The sequence below is a fragment of the Equus quagga genome, chromosome 19 (assembly GCF_021613505.1).
Source record: "Equus quagga isolate Etosha38 chromosome 19, UCLA_HA_Equagga_1.0, whole genome shotgun sequence".
NCBI lineage: Eukaryota > Metazoa > Chordata > Mammalia > Perissodactyla > Equidae > Equus > Equus quagga.
The window spans coordinates 9,255,630-9,279,357 of NC_060285.1; the positions used below are offsets into that span (position 1 = coordinate 9,255,630).

The 23,728-nt window shown below is 40.1% G+C and overlaps 1 protein-coding gene across 2 annotated transcripts in view; it reads right to left on the reverse strand.

The window, feature by feature from the left end:
* The window catches only part of TNRC6B (trinucleotide repeat containing adaptor 6B), a 237,542-nt gene that overhangs the window by 21,191 nt on the left and 192,623 nt on the right, over positions 1-23,728 (reverse strand). For both annotated transcript variants that reach the window (XM_046646572.1, XM_046646573.1), the window contains 6 exons: positions 23,272-23,430; positions 20,261-20,436; positions 17,026-17,100; positions 16,137-16,182; positions 14,182-14,330; positions 8,612-8,737 (listed from right to left, as the gene is read on the reverse strand). In XM_046646572.1, coding sequence (XP_046502528.1) covers positions 8,612-8,737; positions 14,182-14,330; positions 16,137-16,182; positions 17,026-17,100; positions 20,261-20,436; positions 23,272-23,430 — 731 coding nt within the window. The remainder of the gene's footprint in view (positions 1-8,611; positions 8,738-14,181; positions 14,331-16,136; positions 16,183-17,025; positions 17,101-20,260; positions 20,437-23,271; positions 23,431-23,728) is intronic.

Here is a 23,728-nt window from a genome sequence, read left to right on the forward strand (position 1 = left end):
GATGCGAACCAGTAAAACCCTGGGCCGCCGAAGCGGAGCATGTGAACTTAACCACTTGGCCACAGGGCTGGTCCCTCTCCATCTGGTCATTGATGGGAACGTTGAACTTGATGGAGTTGAGGATAATCTCGTAGCATGACACTAAAAACTTCCTTCCAACATGAAACTGATCAGCCTGGGAATATCAATGATTTACTAATACATACAACTATTCTCGCATTTAGCCTATATTTTTCCATCTTGTCTAAAACAAAGAGAGCTTGTCAAATGGCTTGTCAAAATAGAGATACAAAAACTATATCATTCTCACAATCCAAGATTTTTTTTTACCAGTCAATGAAGGAAATGAGTTAAGTTACAAACTTGTTAGCAAGTTATGATTCTTGATTCCTATATCACAGGTGCTCAAAAGCCATCTTTTTGATAATCTAGTCTAGAATCTTGCCTGGAATTGGCATCAAGTTCATCAGTCTTTAAGCCACTTTCTATATTCTTTCAAAAATTGTTTTAAAAACTTCCCCATTCTCCTCACTCCCTTGCAGGGGGTGTGCTTCTTTCCCATTTCTGATCTGAGGCTCCACACAGAGGGGCATCCCCCTTTATCACAAGGCTCCAGGCCTCTTTTCTTTTGTTCTTGGCAGCAAGCCTAGACAGAGGACTGCCCCATTCCATTACTGGGGGATAGGTTTGGAATTCAGTATTAGGAAGCTCACATTTTCCAGCACCAGCTTTCTTGGTAGTAAAGGGGATATTTTGGCCCTTGTATGCTGTCCTCTTTTGTCTTAAAAATTCAGGATTTGGGCAGGAAAGAGGGGTTGTGATTATTAAGCTCCCCTTGAAGACCCCAGCATTCCTCAAAGATCATAGAAAGGACTCTGCAATTCTTTTCACAAATTGTTTCTCTGTTGTGGGATTTAATGTCTAAACCCTTTTAGTTGAACATCCTTGTTCTTAACACAGAAGACAAAAGTAGTAAAAATTTATTTTCATTGAATAAGTCAGCAATACAAATACAAATAGTCCAAAGCAATTACTCCTTTCCCAATCACCAAATTGTGCCAGAACTCCAGAGGCTCTTTTAATCTGCCTACTTTTTTGCAAGCCTCAGCTTATTTTGTGCTCTCATCCTTGAACACAACTCTTACACATATTCATCCTTGCTTGCATACCTTACTCTCCATCTTTGAAAATGCCCCTGTAAAAACTGAGTCATCAGACGACCCACAGGCTCTTCCTACTCTATTTTTCTTTAGCATCACAAAGTCCTCAGTTTCCTAATACTTTTGAGTCACTGCCTCTGCTACATTCTCAAGACTATCTGCCTATCTTTCCTTTGACACTTTCTAGTCTAGAAACGTCTAAGTTCAGGTTTCCCATACTTGGCTCACCAATTCATTTTCTTCCAAGTTCTCAGTCACTTTCACTTAACCTATCAATTTCACCATTTTGGAAGGTTTTTTGGTTGAAAGTAATAGCTCTCCCAGCTGCTTCCGCTCTCTTCTTTGAGAGATGCTGAGTTTTGCCACCCAATTAAAAAACTTGTTTGATTTTCTGTTTTAACAGGTGGAGCTCTAGCAGATGCGAGCTTAAAGTGAGCACACCACTACAGAGCATTGTGCCTCTGCACCAGTTTTATGGCCGGCATGAGAGAGACACACTCTCCATAATTTCTCCCAAATGATAACTCTTCTTCTCCTCTCCTTTGAGTTCATCCATCAGTCACCAGTGTGACTCAACTTACTGTCTCTGATATAACAATTCTAACCTCACTGTATTAAGAGTATTGGGGGGGGGGTGTTATGAGTTATATCCTACGTTATCAACACCATGTTCTAAACTGGAGTCTTAGTCCACTACACCTCAAAGACTTACAAAATCATATTTAGTACCTTCCGTGTGAATCCTAAATTTATGTGACTCAGCAACTATCCTGGGTTGAATAGTGTTCCCCCAAAATTCACGCCCACCTGGAATCTCAGAATGTGACCTTATTTGGAAATAGGATTTTTGTAGATGTAATCATGTTTAAGATGAAGTCATACTGGATTAGAGTAAGCCCAAATCCAATGACTGGTGTCCTTATAAGAAGAGGGAAATTTGGATACAGAGACAGAGAAGAGAAATTCATGTGAAGACAGAGACATGCAGGGAAGAACGCCATGTGAATATGGAGGCAGGGACTGCAGTGATGTGCTTACAAGCTAAGGGACACCAGGGATTGTCAGCAGCCATCAGAAGCTAGGAGAGAGGCATGGAATAGATTCTCCTTCAAAGCCTCCAGTAGGAACCAACCCTGATGACACCTTGATTTCAGACTTCCAGCCTCCAGAACTTACGAGAGAATAAATTTCTGTTGTTTGAAACTACCCAGTGTGTGGTAATTTGTTGTGGCAGTTTCTAGGAAAGAAACTAATACAAAACTATGTTTTGTAGGCCTATGCCATCCAATACGTTAACCACCAGTTTCACGTGGCTGTTGAGTACTTGAAACATGACTAATCAAATTGAAATCTTCTTTAAGTATAAAATACACCAAGATTTCAAAGACTTAGTATTAAAAAAAAAAGAAAGTAAAGATTTCAATAATAACTTTTAAGTATTGATTACAGGTTGAAAATGATAATAATTTATAATATATTGGGTTAAAGAATACATATTATTAAATTAATTTCACCTGTTTCTTTTTCTCTTTTTAAATGTGGCTACTAAGAACTTCAGCTTGCACCATGCAGCTTGCACTGTATTTCTATTGGATAGAGCTGCGCAAGGCCATCAGCACCGTTTCTACCTTCCTTTCCAATGTCTTCTTCTACGATTCATGGGAAATCTCTTCCCCTTATTTTGATTCCTAACCTGGTGGCCTCCAAAGTAAACAGCCATTGTCTGAGCTCTCACTTCTCCCTCCTTCTATGTTCAGTTTTATAAGCTCTACTGAACAAATCAGCTAGTCTCTTGATCAACCCATTTCTCTACAGTCTTGAGAATGGACGCCATCTCTTACCAAGAGCCCATCATTCCCTCCCCTTACTATTCCTCAAAATTAGCTAAAGAAACCACCATTCAAAGTAAAATATGCTCATGACCCAGCAGTACTTTAGAAAAATTCATCCTCGGAGACAAACATAGGAAAATTCACAGCAGCCCTGCTCCTAAGAGCAAAACTCTGGCAACAACCCAAATGTCTATCAGCAGTAGAATCGGTAAATAAATGATGGTACACTGATATAACGGAATACTCTATGAACCAGAACTGCCCAAATCAACATGGGAAAATCTCAGAAACAATATCAAGTAAAAAAAGTCAGAGAAGGGGCTGGCCCCGTGGCCAAGCGGTTAAGTTTGCGCTCTCCGCTGCAGGCGGCCCAGTGTTTCGTTGGTTCGAATCCTGGGCGCGGACATGACACTGCTCATCAAACCACGCTGAGGCAGCGTCCCACATGCCACAACTAGAAGGACCCACAACGAAGAGTATACAACTATGTACTGGGGGGCTTTGGGGAGAAAAAGGAAAAAATAAAATCTTTTTAAAAAAAAAGTCAGAGAAGGCTATCTACTGTATGATTTCATTACACAAAGTGCAAAAAAGGCAAAAGGGAACAACATATTGTTTAAAAGACATACAGATACAGAAAGACTGTAAAGAAAAGTAAAGAAATGCTAACACAAGGTATTTTTATACTTTAAATTTAAATTTGATTTAAATGCCAGCAGCTCATATGTTCCAAAAATTGACAGTTATAAAGACTATAAAGGTTATCCTTTGAGGACTCCTTGTCTAACTTTGCTCAGCTTCTCCCTTCCTCAAACTGCACGTGTACTGCCCTTCTCAACAAATACAAAAGGACCAGAGAGAAGCACCACTAGACTCCTGGTAAAGGGCTATTCCTACCTGGGTTGCAGAGTAATTAAAGTGCAGGTTTGCACGCTCCTGTAGCAGGGAGTTAATTATTTTGGCTTAAAAGCCCTTCAGTCTCCAGCTGGGTTGGAGAAAGTGAAGATCTAGTTGGAGTCAATATGGCATTTAACGAAGCATTGCAGGTGCAAAACGACAGCAACTTAAAAGCAAGACAAAAGCCTGGTAGAATACGTTACTTTCTGGATATCTGAGTAACAGGAAGAAAAAGGCAAGGTAGAAAAACCCACGGCATGGAACATTTGTAATAAATCTTAACGAGTTTCAACATCATCTCTATGTTGACATTAAATATTAACTGTCCCTATAAAGTGGTTAAAATGGATGTAAAATTTGATAACCTTTATCACAAATTTTAAAGGTTTATGTGCTTTCATCCAGAAATTTCATTCTTGGCAACTAAATTTAGAAATAACGTGGGCAAAGATCTATGTGTAAGGATTTCTCTACAGTGTTATTTATAACAGCAAAAAATTACAAACAGTTTAATATCCAGTAATGGGGGAAGGGAGATCAAAGTAAGTCTACCTGATAGAACATTGTGCCTTGCTCATTAAGAATAATTAACATGAAGACTATCTGTTAACAAAAACAGCAAGATAGAGTGGCCGTGAATGCAAGCATGTGAAGAGCATGCTTGTATACAGAGTCTGAATAGGAGATTGTGTAAAAATAATTCCTTTCATTGCATCCGGGTGGGGTGTTTCTCGAAGAGTTTCTTTCTCCACTATCCAAACTTTCAGTGTGATTATTACATTGTCTTTACTTAAAACAAAACAAAACAAAAAAGAGCTACTCAACTGCCTTGTTTTTTAAAATATGTAAATAGGAAAAAAATGAAAGATTCCATTGTTTAATATTCTGCTCCATTATGCATTAAATAAATGTTAACCATGTTTTTGCTAAATAAACAAATTTAAAAAATGTAGGAGAACACAAGTACTTTTCTTTTCCAAGTAGAGCAGATACTTTGGTCATAAAGAGATTTCCAGCCTCTAAGTCTCTTAGACTATGTTAAGTGTGCTTTCCAGTTTCCTGAAATGCATCTTCCCATGACTTGACGTAGATTTACTGAGCTCAAAATACATGCCCTGCACAGTTGCAGATGTTCAGGATCCAGCAGTGAACAAAGCAGACACAGATCCTGCCACTGTGAAGACTGCTACACTCCTGAGGGGGTGAGGAGGAGGGAGAGTAACAGTGGTGGCGGTGTACCGCGCACAGCCTGGCCTGAGAAGGTGGCACTGAAACAGAGATCCAAAGCCAAGAAAGATGGGGCTGCGTGGCAATCTGGGAGAAGAGCATTCTAGGAGTATGCTGGGTGTGCTGGGGCCAAACGGCTAGAGAGGCCTGCACGAATGGGAAAGTAGTAGGTGTGGGAGGTAGGGAGATCACCAAGAGCCTCAAAGACCACAGTAAAGAGCAGGTTTTGTATTCTCAGTGAGAGAGGAAGCCATGAGAGGATTCCCAGTAATGTAGTAAAATGATTTACCTTAACTTTCTGCTGCGAGAGAAATGTTATACATCTGCAGTGTCTATATGGTAGCCACTAACCATGTGTAGCTATTTTAATTTAAATTAATTAAAATAAAAAATTCAGTTCTTCCGTCCCACTAGTCACATTTCAAGTGCTCATGTGGCTAATGGCTACATTGGACCATGTGGTTTTAGAGGATCAGTCTGAATGCTGGGTGGAGAACAGACTCGAGGCAGGCAAGTATTGAATGAAGCAGGGCTGGGATCCGTCAGGAAGCCATTTCTAGAAGGATGGTGGGGGCTCAGCCAGAGGTTGTATCAGAGGAGGTGGAAAGAAATGGTCAGATTCTGGGTAATGTTTTGAAAGGAGGATTTACTGATGGATTAGATGTGGACTGTGAAGTCTCTGGCCTGAGCACCTGTAAAACTGGGAGTGCCATTTACCTGGAGGAAGAGGATGTTTTTGAGGTGAGTGTGGGATGAAGCCAGAAGTTCTATTTTGGACATGTTAACTTGAGATGCCTAGAAGGTATGCCGGCAGAGATGCCCATAAGTCTGTGGAGTTGAGAGGAGAGATCTGGGCTGAAGACACAATTTTGGAATTGTCAGTATTTAAAGTCATTCCTCTGGGTGAGATCATCTAGCAGTGGCTGTGAGATGGGGAAGTGAAGAGGAATTTGTAAAGGAGGTGGAGAAGGAGAGGCAGGTGGAGAACAGATACAGATGTCTGAAAGCCAAATGACTTCAGTGTTTCAAAAAGGAGGGAGTGATCAACCGTGTGAAATGCTGCAGATACACTGAATAAGTACAGACTGGAGAACAGACTATTATTCCACAACACAAAGATCATCAGTGACCCCACTGCCACCGCCTTCCCTGGACTCCTGTACGAGACTTGTAACTCATCTCCTTTGCTTTAGTAATTCTGCAATCCAAATGTGCCCTCTATATTATTGTCAGTGCTATCTTCTAAAACAAAAATTTTCATGCATTGCCACTCAGCTGAAAAATCTTGCCTAATACCATATTATCTATAGCAGTAGCAGCTAAACTTTAGCACATAAAAATCACCTGGGGGTGACCAGGCCCCAACACCCAAGAGTGTGCTTCAGTAGATTGGGAAAGATGTAAGAACTGTATTTTTTTTTTTGAGGAAGATTCGCCCTGAGCTAACATCTGTGCCAGTCTTCCTCTATTTTGCATGTGGGATGCCTCCACAGCATGGCTGATGTGTGGTATAGGTCTGCACCCAGGATCTGAACCCATGAACCCGGGCCACTGAAGGGCAGCATGCAGAACTTTAACCACTCAGCCCCGGGGCCAGCCCTTTGTTTTGTTTTGTTTTGTTTTGGTGAGGAAGACTGTCCCTGAGCCAACATCTGTGCCAGTCTTCCTCTATTTTGTATGTGGGACACCACCACAGCATGGCTTGATGAGCAGTGTGTAGGTCCACAGCCACGATCCAAACCCACAAACCCCAGAAGCAGAGTGTGCAAACTTATACCACTATGCCACTCAGGCTGGCCCTGAGTATGGTATTTCAAGCAGCAGCCCAGATAATGGTTACAAACCATGCTGACCAAAGGACAAAGTCCAAACTCCTTAGCAAGGTAAACAAAGCTTTTCCAAATTTGGTCCCAAAATTCCTTACTAGTTTTTTCTATTTCACTCTAGATAATACCTATATGCTTCAACAAGCTCAGACTAATTATTCAAACTGCAATTTTCCAAAACATGCCACATTCTTCCAGACATTATTGCCCCCTTGCACAAGCTGTTCCTGCTCCTTAGAAGGCACCTTTAACCTGCCTGTGCCTAGCAAACTCTGACTCATTCTTCAAGATCCAGCTTTGATATCACTGCTAATGTGAGGTCTCGCCCAGCACCCCCAAACTCTGTTAATCATTTCTATACAACATTTATCACACTGTGTATTTCGTGACTATTCTGCCATCACCACCACCAACTCCAGGAGGCCGCCATGGGAGAGATGGTGTTATCTTCATCTGTGCATTGCCAACATACTACCTGGCATACTGCAAACATTCAATAACCACAGATGACTGTTGGCCTGAGACCAAGGCACGCTGGAAAGTGTTCCAAGAGTTAAGACGACGCTGCCATTGTGGACTGCCGGGGAAGTCAGGAATAGCTCTGTCTAGAGGACATGCCACTACTTGGGACTTAAAGGATGACTAGAACTTAGAAAGGAAGGGGAAGGAGACAGACACTAAGAGGACTCTCAGACAGGACACAAAGATTACAGGAGGAGGAGATGAACATTTATTCTCCCACTAAGACAGATATAGACTCAATGTCAAAAACCGGATTTGAAATCAACAGATTATGGTATCAAATAAATATTTTAAGCTTTTGTCTTAAAAGGCATTCCAAAATGACAAAACAACAAAACCTGACCCTTCACAACCTGTTGGTTGGATCCAGTAAGCAGCCCATCCTCTTTTATAGGATGGGATGGACTCAAAGCTCTTGATCTCAGTTCATCAAAGTAATGTTCTTACGGAGACCAAGGTCACACACTGAATCCTTACACGGGCTTATCAGGTTTTACTTTGCACCTCAGACTCGTTTTCTCCAAAGAGGTACAAGCGACCGTATGTTGTGGGCTAGCCCAAATCTCTCACATGTACCTCCAAACAACTCACTGCACGTCCCCACTAAGAAATGGATCTGAAGGGTTCCCATGGTCCCCAAAGGACGGAGTGCTACACAGAGCTGCGCTACGAATACAGCTCTGCCCCTTCATTAGTTCTAAAAGTCTCCCAGAGCCTCTAGTCAGTATTTTAGCATCTGTCTCCTCAAAACTTTTCAGAACAACTCAGAATCCGGCAGTTCTTCTGTTTATCTGTGGGTGAATCCTTGAGGGCAACCAACTTCTGAATGTTGACACATCAGAATTTATAAAATAGCTTTAATTATATGCAATTAAAAAAATCAATGCAGTATTAGAAAAGTATACAGGAGATCTAAAATGAATAGAATCATAATGTTTTTCATGTGAAAACATCAACTTCATATGCACAATAAAATTAAAAAATGAGATCTGATATTTTCTTCTAAAAATCTTGGTTCTTCGCATCTGGGTTTTTCAAATTTAAGACCACTATTATTACTTTTATGCCCATAAAACCAGTCAGTTGATAACTGGTAGCCACTTGGATAGGCAGGATTTTTGAATTGTCAAAACATCAAATTGCTTACCTGGGGGGAAATAAATTGGGGAGGCACTTGCGCCCGGAGATTAGGAGAAGAATTTAGCGGCTGCACTGGGGTGTGCATACCTCTCGATTGTGCTGTGCTATTTCCAAACAAACCATGATTGCCACCCTGTAAACAACACAGCAATGGTAAGGCTTTTTGTTAACATAAGAAAATGCAAATAAGAAACAGTTTAGGTTTTCTACGTCTCAGAAGAATCATATCCTGTGTTCTGTGGAATCACAGAAATTTATAACTGAAAAGTTCCTCATCTTGGAATGCTTGGGAAAATTATTCAAATTCAATCATGGGCATATCACCACCACCCCTGCAGTCTGATGCACTCTATAAACCAAAAGGGTTAAATTTAGTCAATGTTAGAAAAAGCACTAACTTTTTTTTTCATAATTGAAAGGCAAAGGCAATATAACATTTAATTCCACTACTTTCTTTTCTAAGGTTGGGTTTGCCAAATTTATTCTCAAACTTTACAATCTGAGGTCCATCTTGAAAGGCACCTAGTAAAAACACAGACTTATGAATACTATCAATTGTAAAACAACACTATGATGTCACTTCTCTGAACTGGTTAGTTCAATCATAAAATCAGTGCCACTCAATTGTGACCCTAGCTCCAGGAGAACCCTATTCCAGATCTGAACACCTCTCCCTGTCTTGGGTCTACTTGGTCCCTTCTTTGCTAGATGAGGAAATCTGAATCAATCACAGAGCGAGGTGAAAAAGGAAGAAAGGGAAAAATTGAAAAATTATTACAGGGACATCAAAACAAACATTACTCACCTGTAACTTGTCATTCAAATATATGACTACCAGTCTAGTTAAAAACAAGTTTAACTCCCTGATTTCTTGAGGACCAACTCACTGGAGCACTTCTAGACTGTTCCAATCAAAAGAGCTATGGAAATCTGGGCTACACGATGGCCCTTCCTTTCTAATTTGTTTCTAGCTGAGAAAAGTCCTTGAGGAAGGAAACCGTATTTGATACTTGACACTGTGCTCCCTCACAGTGTAGTTTTCTACACCATCTTCACTTGGCCTCTTCAAGGCCCAGCTGAGAGGTCATCCTCATCAAGAAAGTCTTCCTCAAAACCTTCTTCCTCCATTCCACATTCAAATTAACTGAGCCCACCTCTATATTCTCAAAACTCTTTAAAACTCTTTGATAGCATCCATCATCAAATCATCTTATAGTCATTTTCCAGTCTATCCACCACCAGCTTAATATTTCCCTCTTTGTATTCCCAGAACTCAATAAAGCCCTGGTCTGGAGGATGAGCACATCATTTGCAAACATCCGTGAGCCACCAATTTCATATACTTGAAAACGTCCCACTGAACACCATCAGTGAAGACAGTTGCACCATTGTTTATACTAAGTACGTGCACCTTGAACAGAAGTCACTACCATCATCTTATCCCTGGAATCGTGGGGATTAAGGTAAATTTAAAGAAGAATGTTGTAATGGCACCATTAAGTTCTAGAACTCTAAAGATATTCTGGTGGCTTAATGATTCAAAATAGATAAGGGACTGCTATAGGGAAATTAATGAAGTTAAAAGCATTGAAAATAAAAATGACTGTGAACGTAAAATAGAAATGGCGATCAAACTCTGTGTACGTCTCATAAAAGAGAACCAAAGATCCACTATGAATTTTAAATATCCCAAAGGAGTGTTTAAGCATACGAAGACCTTTAATTCTAGAAACTTTAATATCTCTGCTTCTCCTGTCCTAGGAATCAAGCTGTCACTCTCAGGTGAAATGGCCCGGCTCTAACTCTTCTGAGATTGTGGCAGTCAGCAGCTTGGCTGCTGATCATTCCCAGGAAAACAGGAAACATTTACTTCACTAAGAATGGTTCTGCTAAGATCGTTCTCACTTACACTTTACTAATGAAGTAATGACTTTGTTATTAGATGTTAATTATTCAGAGTGGTCCTTGGATGGTGGGGTTTCTGGTAGGTCAAGTCCTCACCATAACCCATGTTTCGACAGGCCCAAAACCACTTTCTGAGGGCCATTTTTAATTTCAACCTCTCTTTTGGTAAGAAGTATTAAATGGAATTTGCTTTTCTAGTTTTCGGAAAATCAAGCACTAACTTTCCTATTCCCAGTAGACGGATTCCACCCCATTCCACTAAAGGTTTTAGATTTTCATCATCAAGTGTCTCTAAAGCCATATGAAACACTTTGATATATCTGATATGGATAATAATATAGATAAGTCAACAGTAGTCTGTCAAAACATACCTTCTCTATTTTTAAATACGGAACCTTGGCATCTTAAGCTGGTTATTTTCTTGCTTCAGAAGTAGCTATATTGCACAGTAATGTATTTAGTGCCCGTCATACAAATCTAGTGGTTTTTTTAGAATTATATTTAGAAATTAGGAAAACAGTCATCAAAAGCTTGTATATATGTTAATGGTGGTTTATCTGGCTATTTGTAGAGCTTTACTGTTATATGTGAGGCTTTTATGATGACCTGAATCCTAACAGCTATTGGTGATATTTGCCTCAACTACAGTGTTTAACTCAAGAGAAGTATATAAATTAAAAACAAAGTTACCAGGTTGAATGAAATCTTCTGTGATTTGAAAATAAAAACCTTAAATTTTATTTCTTAATTAGGAAGCATATTAAGTCTGCATGAAAATAGTGCGAAAAACCATGACTATATATGGATAGAACACGTGTATCAACTTGGTTGACAATGGACTCTGCAGCAATCCACAGATCAAACAAATGAAGGGGAGTGAGCTTTTCCTGAGTCCAGTGCACAGCTAGTTTGGTTGGTCTATTATACTACAGTTTATGTACTAATAGAATTTGATAATCTTGTGATCCTGGAAGCATGTTTATAATTACCATTAACCAAGAGTGTTATGACTATTTTATATTTTCTATACCTCAATCCAAAACAAAAGAGCCCCTAAAACACTGATATACAGTCATGTGACGTTTAACGATGTTTTGGTCAAAAATGGACCCTGTATGTGAGTGTCCCCCATAAGATTAGAACTATATAACCTTGTGGGTGTGTAATAGGCTATACCATCTAGGATTGTGTACATATACTCTGTGATGTTGGCACAACAACAAAATTGCCTAACGACGAATTTCTCAGAATGTATCCCTGTTGTTAAGCGACGCATGACTGCAATTGTTTCCCCTCTGTTTATGTGAGCAATACATAGCCATGTCCTCTGTGGAAACATTACGAAAAACATGAAATATCAAAGAAGAAAACAAAAAATTACCTATAATTCCAAGTCCAGAGATCACCAATCTGAACACATGGATATAATGTAATCCATTTTTAAAAATGTGCTAAGGCAACAATTAGAAAGCATATGAAGGACCAATAAGCAACTTGAGGACTATGGTGTAAGAGGTGTTTTATATTATCCTTTAATTTATATGTGACAGTTATCACGTGGAAACAGAATGGATACAACTAATAATTAAATGTCCTTCCATGACATCTGAGGGTGAAAGTCACAGGGACAAGTGGTCACGAAACTATGGCTAGGAAAATATCATCATTGGAGTCACTGTCACAAAGGAATTATCCCCAAATTCCTGGTTTTCTCCACAAAAATTACAAGGAGCTACTGTGGGGGACAGACAGAGGCCTGCTGCGTCCTCTCAGGCCTGTGAAAGCAAGGAGTCCTCACCACGCCAGCTCTGCCAGTCTTGTTTCTATTGCACAGCCCTTCCTCGGAGGACTGACAGATCCAGCCCTAGTAAAAGGGGTGCTCCAGGCTGAATGAAACGCTGCCACATCTGAGCAATATCTGGTCTTCTCAAAGCTTCATTATCTAATATCAGTTACCTTTCTCTGGGTAATTATTAGATTTTATTCTTAAAGACACTAGATTTTAAGATGCTATAACTCTCAAACATTTAATCTTACTAGTTTTGCTGTATTTCTAATTAATTGAAAAGACCTCAAAAGTATTACTTGCCATTCAATCTAATGTTAAAAATGGCAAATATGTTGCTAAATTAGATGAGCGGAAGTACCTATGTAGCCTCCTTAACATTTTCCTAGGCCAGTTATTAGCTAACTTATTAAATGTGAACCCATGACCAAAAATGAGAAGACAAAAGAAACATTTAAAATAAAATCCATGTTGAGAAACATGAAGAGAGATGGTTCTATGGGCTGAAAGATCTAAAGCCTATCCTTAATATCATTCTGTGCATTCAGTAATCAACAAATTTCCCAAGACAGACAAATGATGCAATAAACTGCAGACCAGAGCCAAGGCGAGGCCACAGCCAAGCAGTTACAAATTTGAGAGGCCTCCTTACTTGTCTAGCAGCGAAGTTTTGGGGGTTGAGCCCTGTGCCGATTGCTCCAAGGCTGACGTTGGGTAGTGTGGAACCAGAGGGAGACAGCTTGTAGCTGGGAGAAGGGGAGAAGGGAGAGCAGGGAGCCTCATCCCCAAGGCACCCATCTTGATTGGAGAAAGGCAAAGTCAGCTGAAAAGCAGTAGTAGTTAGCCAATCACAATGAGTGTTGGTTAGTGAAGCAACAGAATGCAAGAAGGGAAAAGAGAGAAACACTAGGAATAAACAAAGTTAGAGTGTATTAGCAATAAACGAGGACGGAATTTGGATCCGATAATCATCATACTTTGCCCAACAGACACCATCTGTCATCCTCTTTGATATAGATTTTTCTTATCCTCTAAGTTAGTAACACATTCTGCCCACTGCACTAAGATAAAAATTACCAGACACCTTTTTTGGTATCTAACATTGATTACTCTAACTTTGTAGCTGCTGAAACAGAAGCTAGAGTAATATTCTCGTGAATATGCTGGACCAGCATCAGTGGTGTCAAAAGTATGCCAGATATAAAAATCCTGGTTTTAACTGCTTTCTGAAGACCAGGAGCACTGCAAATTGGTATCCAGAATCAAGGAATAATCTCCTCCGTTAGAAATGTGAAAAATCAAAACAAATATGTATAAAGGACTTATTTAAATCAGGTAGTTGAGAATTAGAAAAGTAAACCATTTTAACTAGAAATAGATCACTAGGAAAATGGAGAAAGATCACAAAAGAGCTCTTTAGAAACAGCAAAGAAGAAAGTTTTGGGTTATCTTGACAAAGCTGGAAGGCAAGGCCTTAGGAGATCCAGAGTATTCGCACAAGATCCCAAAATTTAATTTGTAACTGCACAGTGGTAGAAAAAAAGAATTCAGAATAAATTTGTCTCTCAAATTTCTTCTATATGTTTTGAGTGTGCATTTCCCCCACTATAAAAAGTCAGACCATTTCTCCCCTCCAAACTTCATACATTTTCCAAAACTTAGACCTTCTTTACAATACTCACATCCTAAAGACAGATGGTTCTAGCTCCTGCCTAATTGCCTGTTGATATCAACTGTTTTCACGTCACCATTTAAACGCAGGTGATATTCGCGTTTTGCTCGTTAATTTAGTTAATGCTGTGCTTCCTCCTGGAATCAATTATCAAAAGACAAAGAGGAACCAAAGTGGTTCTCAGGAATTATCTGAAACAAAGGATTCAACTCACCTTCTCAAAATAAGGCCCACTATCTGTGGTTCCCATGTCTTTGGAATTAGGTGGACGGAACCCAGATCGATCCTTCCTCATGATATCATTAAAATCCCCGAGATTCATTGCTCGCTTGTCCACATCAAATTTTTTATCTGGAAGGCTCCCTGAAAAATAGCACAGAAGGAGTGAAAATTTCAAGAACCAATGTCTCCCTCATGACCAAGAGTGACCTGCCCACTCTCCCCACTAGGGTGCCAGATGTAAGGCCAGAAGAGCTGGCACTGGTTCAGGCTGCTGGTGATCCTCTCTAGGACACGTGTGGGTCTTTTTCTTTTTTTAGGGAAAAAAAAAAAAACCACCAAGTATCAGTTGTAGCTTGTTTTCTATGGAAGCCTGAAAGAGAATCTTAGGGCTAAGCTGGTAAAAATCTGACTAAAAAAATATTCAGACTGATCATTGATATGTTTGACAAATACATCTTGTTCATAAATTCAAATGTCCTCAGTGAGAGAATCTATCTCTTGTGGCTATTTTAGCATCTATGGGATAAATGGTTGGGGTTGTGAAACACAGTTACTGGGAATAAAGAGATCCAAGAGGCACAGTTGTTGACCTAAAATTTAGACCTTGGAGTTGAACCAGGAGATGGTGTGCCATACCACTTGTATAATGTAATTTCCCAGGTGCAATGATTATTTCCACTTTTCTTTCACAGCTCTATAAATTTGCTGTTGTACAATGACATGATCAATGCCCCAGGAAGCTTATTTTTAGTTATTCTCATGTTTAAAAATATCATAGATCTGGGCCGGCCCGGTAGCACAGCAGTTAAGTTCGCACGTTCCGCTTTGGCGGCCCGGGGTTCGCTGGTTTGGATCCCAGGTGCGGACATGGCACTGCTTGGCAAGCCATGCTGTGGTAGGCGTCCCACACAGAAAGTAGCGGAAGGTGGGCACGGATGTTAGCTCAAGGCCAGTCTTCCTCAGCAAAAAGATGAGGATTGGCAGCAGATATTAGCTCAGGGCTGATCTTCCTCAAAAAAAATAAAAATAAAAATAGGGGGCTGGCCGCGTGGCCGAGTGGTTAAGTTCACGTGCTCTGCTGCAGGCAGCCCAGTGTTTTGTTGGTTCAAATCCTGGGTGCGGACATGGCACTGCTCATCAAACCAAGCTGAGGCAGCGTCCCACATGCCACAACTAGAAGGACCCACAACTAGAATATACAACTATGTACTGGGGGGCTTTGGGGAGAAAAAGGAAATAAAAATAAAATCTTTAAAAATAAAAAATCATAGATCAAAGACTATTTCCCTTATTACCCATGATGGTTTTCTTTCCTTCTCGGTGTGATTCTTTTTTAAGTTCCTCAGGGTGAGCAACAGCATCACTGTGAGGATCCCAGAGACTAGGGTCTGACACTGCATCTGCTCCACTTGCAACAGGAGAGTTTGTCAACAATGAAAAGTTTCTTCCGTGCAGACAAGACTGGCAACCTGAGAGCTGAGCCTGGCAGGGCCACAAACATGTTTTGTTTGGCCACACACAGCGTTTTAAAAAAACTGAATTAGTTTCCAGTATTTAAAAATCAGGGTGTCAGTATACATCTGAATTTCTGGCCTCTCTTGAAAAACTGGAAGAGCTGGGAAAGCTGAGCCTGTGCTCCTCCACGGCAGTAACTGCTCAGAGCCAAGCATGGCTGACTCCTTTAGATGATACATACGCTCTCCACGGCTAACCTCCAAGGCCCAATATCTTATACCTGGCACATTCCACGCATTTACATCACCTTCTTGGCTCTTGCAGTCATCTGAGTTTTCAACCCCTACCTAGTGTCTAACATGGTACTTTCCACAAAGTATGCAACACATGTCTACTGAACCGCACCCACCCCAACTCAAACTGAGCAGAGGATCCCAACACGGTATCATGGACAACAATGTATTCCATCCACAGTAGTGGAGTAATACACACCTCCAGACAAATCCATTTTGCTGCTTGGATTATCTTCAGTTTGACTCTGAAAAATAAAGAACAGTGAGGGAGGATTAAAGGTTTGAATTAAATGTTTGCATCGGAGAAGAAATGGCATTCTTCATGTGAGAGTCACATCTTACTACCGGCACTATAGAAGGTCCTTTGAAATGAACCTTAAATTGGAATGAAGACAATAACATTTTGAATACAACTAATTTGACTGCTGCTGGTGCCTATATTCCTCAATTCAAGTTTCACGCAGAATTAGCTTCGGTAAATCTACGGACAGAGCAATAGCTGAACAGCTGCTCAGAGACATAAACCCCTGTCCTCGAGTTCGCGTCGGCCCAGGATCGGATTCCACGAGCAGCAGCCAAACGATGACAACTTCTTCTCGTGACTTGTCAAGTTATCAAATCTCGAAATGTGCAGCCAAGTCACGTCATTTGTCTTTTGGCAACCAGGGACAGGGTGTCCCCATAACGTTCCCAAGAGATTAAAAAATTAGAAATTTTATAAGAATTCCCTATACAGTTAATCATGAATAGTTTCTCTAGTTATTTTGCTGTTGTTGTCTATTATAATACTAAAACTGGTACAGCAGTCAGTGAAAATTATTTAAACTGTAAGTCCTTGGCTTTTTCTTCCTTAACCTCCTAAGGAAAAGGATACAAGAATTATAAATTTAAAAGCTATAACCTTTAAATACTGGAGTATTTAATTAAGAATAAAAGACTAGAGAATAAATATTGCTTACTCCATATACGGAACATTGCTTAACCAGTTTCTAAATCTGTAATTTTGTACTATTTGTGGCAGTGGTCTTAAAATTTGTACTAAACATAAAAGTTGGGCTACATTACACATAAGAAAAAATAAAACTTACCAGCAATCCCATATTCGAAAACTGTTTGGCAAGAGGATTCATCCATGAATCATTGTTTCCTCCTTTTAGTGAGCACTACAGAAACGAAATACGTAACCTCAGAACCGAATAATTTATTTTATTTCAACTTCATACCTGACTTGCATTAAGTACTGACTGGATATGTAGAACTAAGAGTTTACTTTTTTGAACCCTAACCATTCCTCCTTAACTACAGCTATTTTGATATTTTAACTGTTAGTTGAAAAGATTAATAAACCTTAGTTATATCAATGTTTTCATTCGTTTTTTAAATGAGGAATATTGGCTCTGAGCTAAGATCTGTGCCAGTCTTCCTCTATTTTATGTGGGATGCCACCACAGTGTGGCTTGACGAGCAGTGCTGGATCCATGCCCGGGATCCGAACCTGAGAACCCCAGGCCACCACAGCGGAGAGCACGAACTTAACCACTACATCACCAGGCCGGCCCCTCCATGTTTTCATTCTTATTTTGTCATGCTGAATTAGAAGTAACTGGAAAAATATACAGTCAACTCATGTTTTTACCTTATAAACAGAAGGAGGTCAACATCAGATTTTCTAAAATATAATGTTTGAATGCCAGTACTTGACCTTTAAGTTTCTCCTTGTAACCCAAGCTGGTTTGTATTAGAAGAAAAGAAAGAGGCTGATGCCAATGCATGTTATTTGGAAAGGAGCCCACTTAAACTGGCCATTATTCTCTGTACGGATGCAATGAGGAACTTCTCCCTGTAGCAGTTCCATCTGTTTGTTTCACACTATAAGGGACATTGGGCCGCAATGGAAAAGAGGCCGAACAGAAGACACCATCACTAATCTACCGCAAAGTAAGGCGGAGGTGGGTTTTTGTTTGTTTCCTAATGGGACAAACCAGTTTCTCCCCTGAACAAGACACCAATCAGCAGCTCTACTTTCACTTCTGTGGAGAAGGCAGGTGGAACTACAATGCGGAATCCGTAGGGGCAGCAGGTCATGGGTTTTGTGCATTCTACAGGTAAAAATTGTTTTATGTTGTGACGATATTTGTCATATCAATTTTATTATTCTTTAAAGGATACGGTACGTAAGCTCAGTTATAGGTCTTTAGGATTAGAAAAGCCCTCACTAGGGGCTGGCCCAGTGGTGTAGTGGTAAGTTCATGCACTCCACTTTGGTGGCCCAAGGTTCACGGGTTCAAATGCCAGGCGTGGAACTACACACTGCTCATCAAGCCATGCTGTGGTGGCATCTCACATACAAAATAGGGAAAGATTGGCACAGATGTTAGCTCAGGAACAATCTCCCTCAGAAAAAAAAAAAATCCCTCACTAGAGGGAAGGGAGGACTGGTGGCTATTGTTTAATGGGTATAGAGTTTGAGTTTTGCAAAATGAAAGAGTTTTATGGATAAATGGTGGTGACGGCAGCACAACAACGCAAATATACTTAATGCCACTGAACTGTACATTTAAGAATGGTTAAGATGGTAAATTTTAGGGCCGGCCCCGTGGCTGAGTAGATAAGTTCGCACACTCTGCTTCTGTGGCCCAGGGTTTCACCAGTTCAAATCCTGGGCATGGACATGGCACCACTTGTCAAGCCATGCTGAGGCAGTGTCCCACATGCCACAACTAGAAGGACCCACAACTAAAAATACACAACTATGTACTGGGGGGCTTTGGGGAGAAAAAGGAAAAATAAAATCTTAAAAAAAAAAAAACAGATGGTAAATAAGGTCCTCAGTATGAAAGGTCAGAATCATCAGTCATGGAGCAGAAACATTTAATTCCCCACTAACTTAATTATTAAACCTTGGTGGTTACCTGAGTGGGGTATTTAGTACCTTTCACTCAGCTGCTTTCTTTCAATCAGCAGTCTTCTAAACTCTTTTAATTTGGTCTCACTGTTAATTTGTAAATAACAAAATGAAAGCCACAGCAGACCCGACAACATGAGTGTGCAAACCATGCTGAAAAGTTTACAAAATGATTTCTTTTGTGACTAGAGTAAGAAAATAAAGTCCTTAAAAAGAGAAAACTGTAAATGACTGCTTAAACAAAACGTCTCTACTAGAAACAACCTGTATTCTTAGACTGTAGAAGTTATCATAGTCAGAAGAAAATTAACATCCTGTAGGCGAAGGGGAAGAAGGCACAGCCCTTAGCCAACTGAGGACCCTCTAAGATGGTGTCTGGTATTTGAAACCCAGAAGAATATTAGCTGTGAAGCATCTCACGGGGCAGCAAGGCTCCCATGTTTAAATTAAGTACACTGGGGCCGGCCCCGTGGCCGAGTGGTTAAGTTCACGTGCTCTGCTGCAGGCAGCCCAGTGTTTCGTTGGTTCGAATCCTGGGCGCGGACATGGTACTACTCATCAAGCCACGGTGAGGTGGTGTCCCACATGCCACAATTAGAAGGACCCACAACTAAGAATGTACAACTATGTACCGGGGGGCTTTGGGGAGAAAAAGGAAAAAAAGAAAATCTTCAAAAAAAAATTAATTAATTAATTAATTAATTAAGTACATGGCTGCCATTTCTTATTTCCATCAGCTAATTTGTGGAAGGAAAAAGAGTGCCCTGCCAAGAGAGTGGTTCAGGTTGAAAGACTATTGTTCTAAATTGAAAACCAAAATCCTCATCAAATTATGCAAATCAAAGAAGAAACTGAACTGTTCTTATACATGGGAAGTGAGAAGAACACACCCAGTACAGGACGCAGATAGCTCACCGAGCTGCTGCAGCAGGGTTACACACTGCTACTTCATTTTCTTGGGAGAGGAGTTCTGGGTCTTGGAATTTCCCAAATCAGAAAAAACCCCGTCATGCTGATTGCTACTGGAGGAGCTATCTTACTTTGGTTTCTCTTCTACATATTCATAGGGATTTACTCTAAAGATGTGTTTGACTTTAGAATGCAAAAGCATGTAACATTTATAAAGTATGTATTGAGAGCTTTCAAAGAATTATGATAATATGGAAACTAAAAATGAAAAAATCTCATCTCTGAAAATTCCATTTTACTTACAGCAATGTTCTGCAGTTCAAGGTTTCAAGGTCACAGGGAAGAAAGATGAGGGGTAAGGAGGAAGCAGTTATTTGTTCTTAAGAAAATATTTTCCCCTTACTTAGGACCTCAAGGACTCCAGCAGCCCCACTCCTTCCATTAAGGAATTCTCAGGTCTGCCTTCTAAGAATGAATAAGCAAGCTCAAACATTTCTAAAGCGAGCTACCTTCATTTGTTTCTTTCCTCCTTGTCCCCAGCTTGCTGAGTTGTGGGAGGAAGCACTTCCCTGAGAGCCGGCGGTGTTCCAGACTCCTCCATCATCCTCCTCTTCCCAGCTGGGATGGCGAGTGCCTGTCACTGGCCCATCACTCTCCCCCCAGCCATCTTGCATAGATTTGGAATCTTTAAGAAAAGAATGAATCAACTGTATGCAGCAGGTATATATAACAATAACCAGAATAATCATTCCCTGCAAATGCAGTATTTTAGTATATCATTTTCTCTAATCCATCTACGTGGCAAGGCAAACATTATTCATATTTTAGAGAGCAGGAAATGGAAACCCACTAAGGTTCAATGATACAGAGTAAGTTAACAAACCACAGAATCAAGACCTTCTGACTTCTGGTTCAAAGCCTTCTCCCTTACACCAAGTTGACAGGAATCCCAAAATTGAAAAGAATCCATTACTACTTATAAGAACTCTCACATCTCAGTTAAGAGAAATCTGTCCTCTGAACGAGGACGGTTTACTGCAGTCCTTAGTCTACCCTCCCCAAAGCACGTTGTGAGCTTTATTTATAACAGACATTACAAACAGGTATGACAGAGAACACCTGTCTACTTTGCTTGGGGTGGAGAAAAGAACATGAAAAAGGGAAGAAAAAAGAAAATTTTATTAGATTTTTAATATCAAAATTATGGTAAAAGAAGAGAAAATCACATACAGCCATGAAAATTTGAAATTTATTAGATTTATATACTTGAAATGTATTAGATACTAAAAAGATCCTAGGCAAAGACAATGAGTAAGTGATAGGTTTTAAAAGACAGGAGGAAGAAATGTGGAGGAGAGAAGGGGGAAAGGAGGAATGAAGACACAGAAATCACAGATGAGGGCTCTAATGTTCAAGGAAGTAGGACATCAGTATCCAAAGGCTATTCCACCAAAATTCCCTTCTAAACAAAGACCTTTAATTTGGAGATTGGAATAAACCCTTAATTTCCCTCCGAAAATACTGCATAGAGCTGAAGGATACACTTTGCAGTAATGACATTATAAAATGATGGAAGAAGGGGAAATATACCACTTGCCTAGAAACCTCCATCCACACTTTCAGTTTACCAAATGAAGGGACACTTATGGAAGGAGCAGTTATTTGATTTAGATAGCTTCACGTGAAGAGTCTAGAGCCAGAAAAGTGGCTCTTTCAGGGCTTTCCTCAAGGACTGCTGCCATCCCCTGGGACCAGGCCTATGATAGCCACGCAGGCACCCATCAAGCACACAGGTACAAGGAAGTTGATTTCTAGTAACTGTGGCATCATCCTCCAGCAAGGGAACCTGATGGACCCTCCATGGGGTTCATTCAGCCTTACATGAAGGGGCTTCCTGACCCGGCAGCAAGAGGCAGGGCTGGGGGGATAATCTCCCTGCTGCTGGAAATGCCATTGATAACCGGGACTGGTTCTTCTGCATATGAGATCATTCATATTCTTTAAGCATAGGCTTTATACCATCCTCTGAAAAACAACAGGAATTAAAAACCCAATATAAATACCATACTGACCCCCTTATAAAAATGAAGACATCCATGTAACTCTTCTTTTAGAGAATGAAGCTGAACTTTTAACAAATGTCTTCTTATAGAAAAGATAAAAGAGACCTCTACTTTTTAATCCTAGGGCCCATGACACCAGATTTAAGATATCTGCAGACTAGGGAAGATCACACATTAACTACCAGCATCAATCGGGAGGCTGTGATATCTAGCCCCTTCCTCTGTGTTCATATTCAGATTACCCAGAGAAAAGATATGAGCTGTAACTATAGATGATCCTGAAGAGCAGAAAACATTTTTAGAATCTGGAGAAAAGCGAGGGTTTTGTGATAGAAGAAAGGTGATTCTGAGGTTGAGCAAGCATCTGAACTAAAGTGTCTCCTTGTGCCAAGGGTCTGGTTATTGTCTTCCAACAGGAATCTGGATCTACTTCAAGTCTACAGGATGATATTTCCCATGGTGATACAACCGATTTTACAACGACAATCTCGAGGACAAAGTCTCTAGAAAGCTATTTCCATGAAGTGGAGGAGACTTGTAACTTTTAAAATGCAGTCAAGTTTCGTAGGCACAAGAGTGAATTTCTAGAATGTAGCTAAGATCATATTTCTTCATGTGGCACTATAAGAGTCCTAAATATCAAGTAAAAAACTTGACAATGGAATTTTTTATTCTTGTTCAAAGACTGAGCATTCAGTCTAACCACATTTTTAAATCAAAAGACAATTCCTTAAGTCTGCAATATGGTAGAAAAAATATGTTGGAATACTTTTTAAGAAAACTACAAACAAGTGAAAATGGGCACTTAAAATTCAATTTTTCAAGGGAGGAACATCCAGTGAGACATTTCATAGCATCAGTTTACAAAGTTTTCCAAATCACTGTGACTACACATTGCCGGCTGGATCAAGTATAGCTTAGATTTTCAATGATTATGAATAAGTGTGACGTGCTTTGTTTATAAAACTCAAATGAAGAAATCTTTGTCAGGTTCAAGAAACCTTAAATGTTCCTACGTGGGTGGATGTATGAGAAGAGAGACAAAGGGAGAAAGAAGAGAATAATGAAGTCACTGGGCAGTAGGGACCACGTTCCACATTAAAAGCCAGAAAACCCTTTTCAAATTATACTAACAAAAGAGTAGAAATGCAAAATAGATAGGGTGAGCAATATTTAAGTTACTGGGCAAAACAAGTACCACATCAAAATTTCAATTCTGGCTAATTACTAAACCCAACTTAAAAATAAAATCAACAAAATTAACTTGGCTTTTAGTTCGCTGTAAACACTTTAACATATGCCAAGCCAAGTCACCACTATTTGCTCCTCTCCATTTATTAAAGGTTCAAGGTCCTGAATCGCATTGAAACAACAGTTTAAACACTAAACAGCTCTCACCAAAATGTCTGACCGCAAAATTAACAGAGAATCCCTCAAAAACAATGCCGTATACTTACTAGGTTTCATGGCATTTGGAGCATTGGAGGGTGTGTTCCCCCAGCCTGTGGTCGATGCTCCTGTGTCATCCATTTCACCCCACCCAGGACTGCTTTCATTTGGCTCACCCCAAGCTGAAGTACCATTATCTGGAGCAGGTGGTGTGCTTTTGCTCCAGACTGTAAAGGAAAGAAATGTGTTTCTAAGAATGACTTGTGAAATAAAACGTCATAACATCCAGTGGGGGTAAGAGAAGGGGGAGCGGGCACTCCCGTATTCTGTTGGTAGGAATATAAATGGGTTCCACCTTCATGGAGGGCATTTGGTATTGTCACTTGTAAGAAGTCTGATGTATCTAACTTTTGAACCAGTAATTCCACTGCCAGGAAATTACACCATAGATATGCTTGTAAAAGTAGATGAAATTACATGTACCACAATGCTCAACTGCATCACTGTTGGAAAACATTTGGAAGC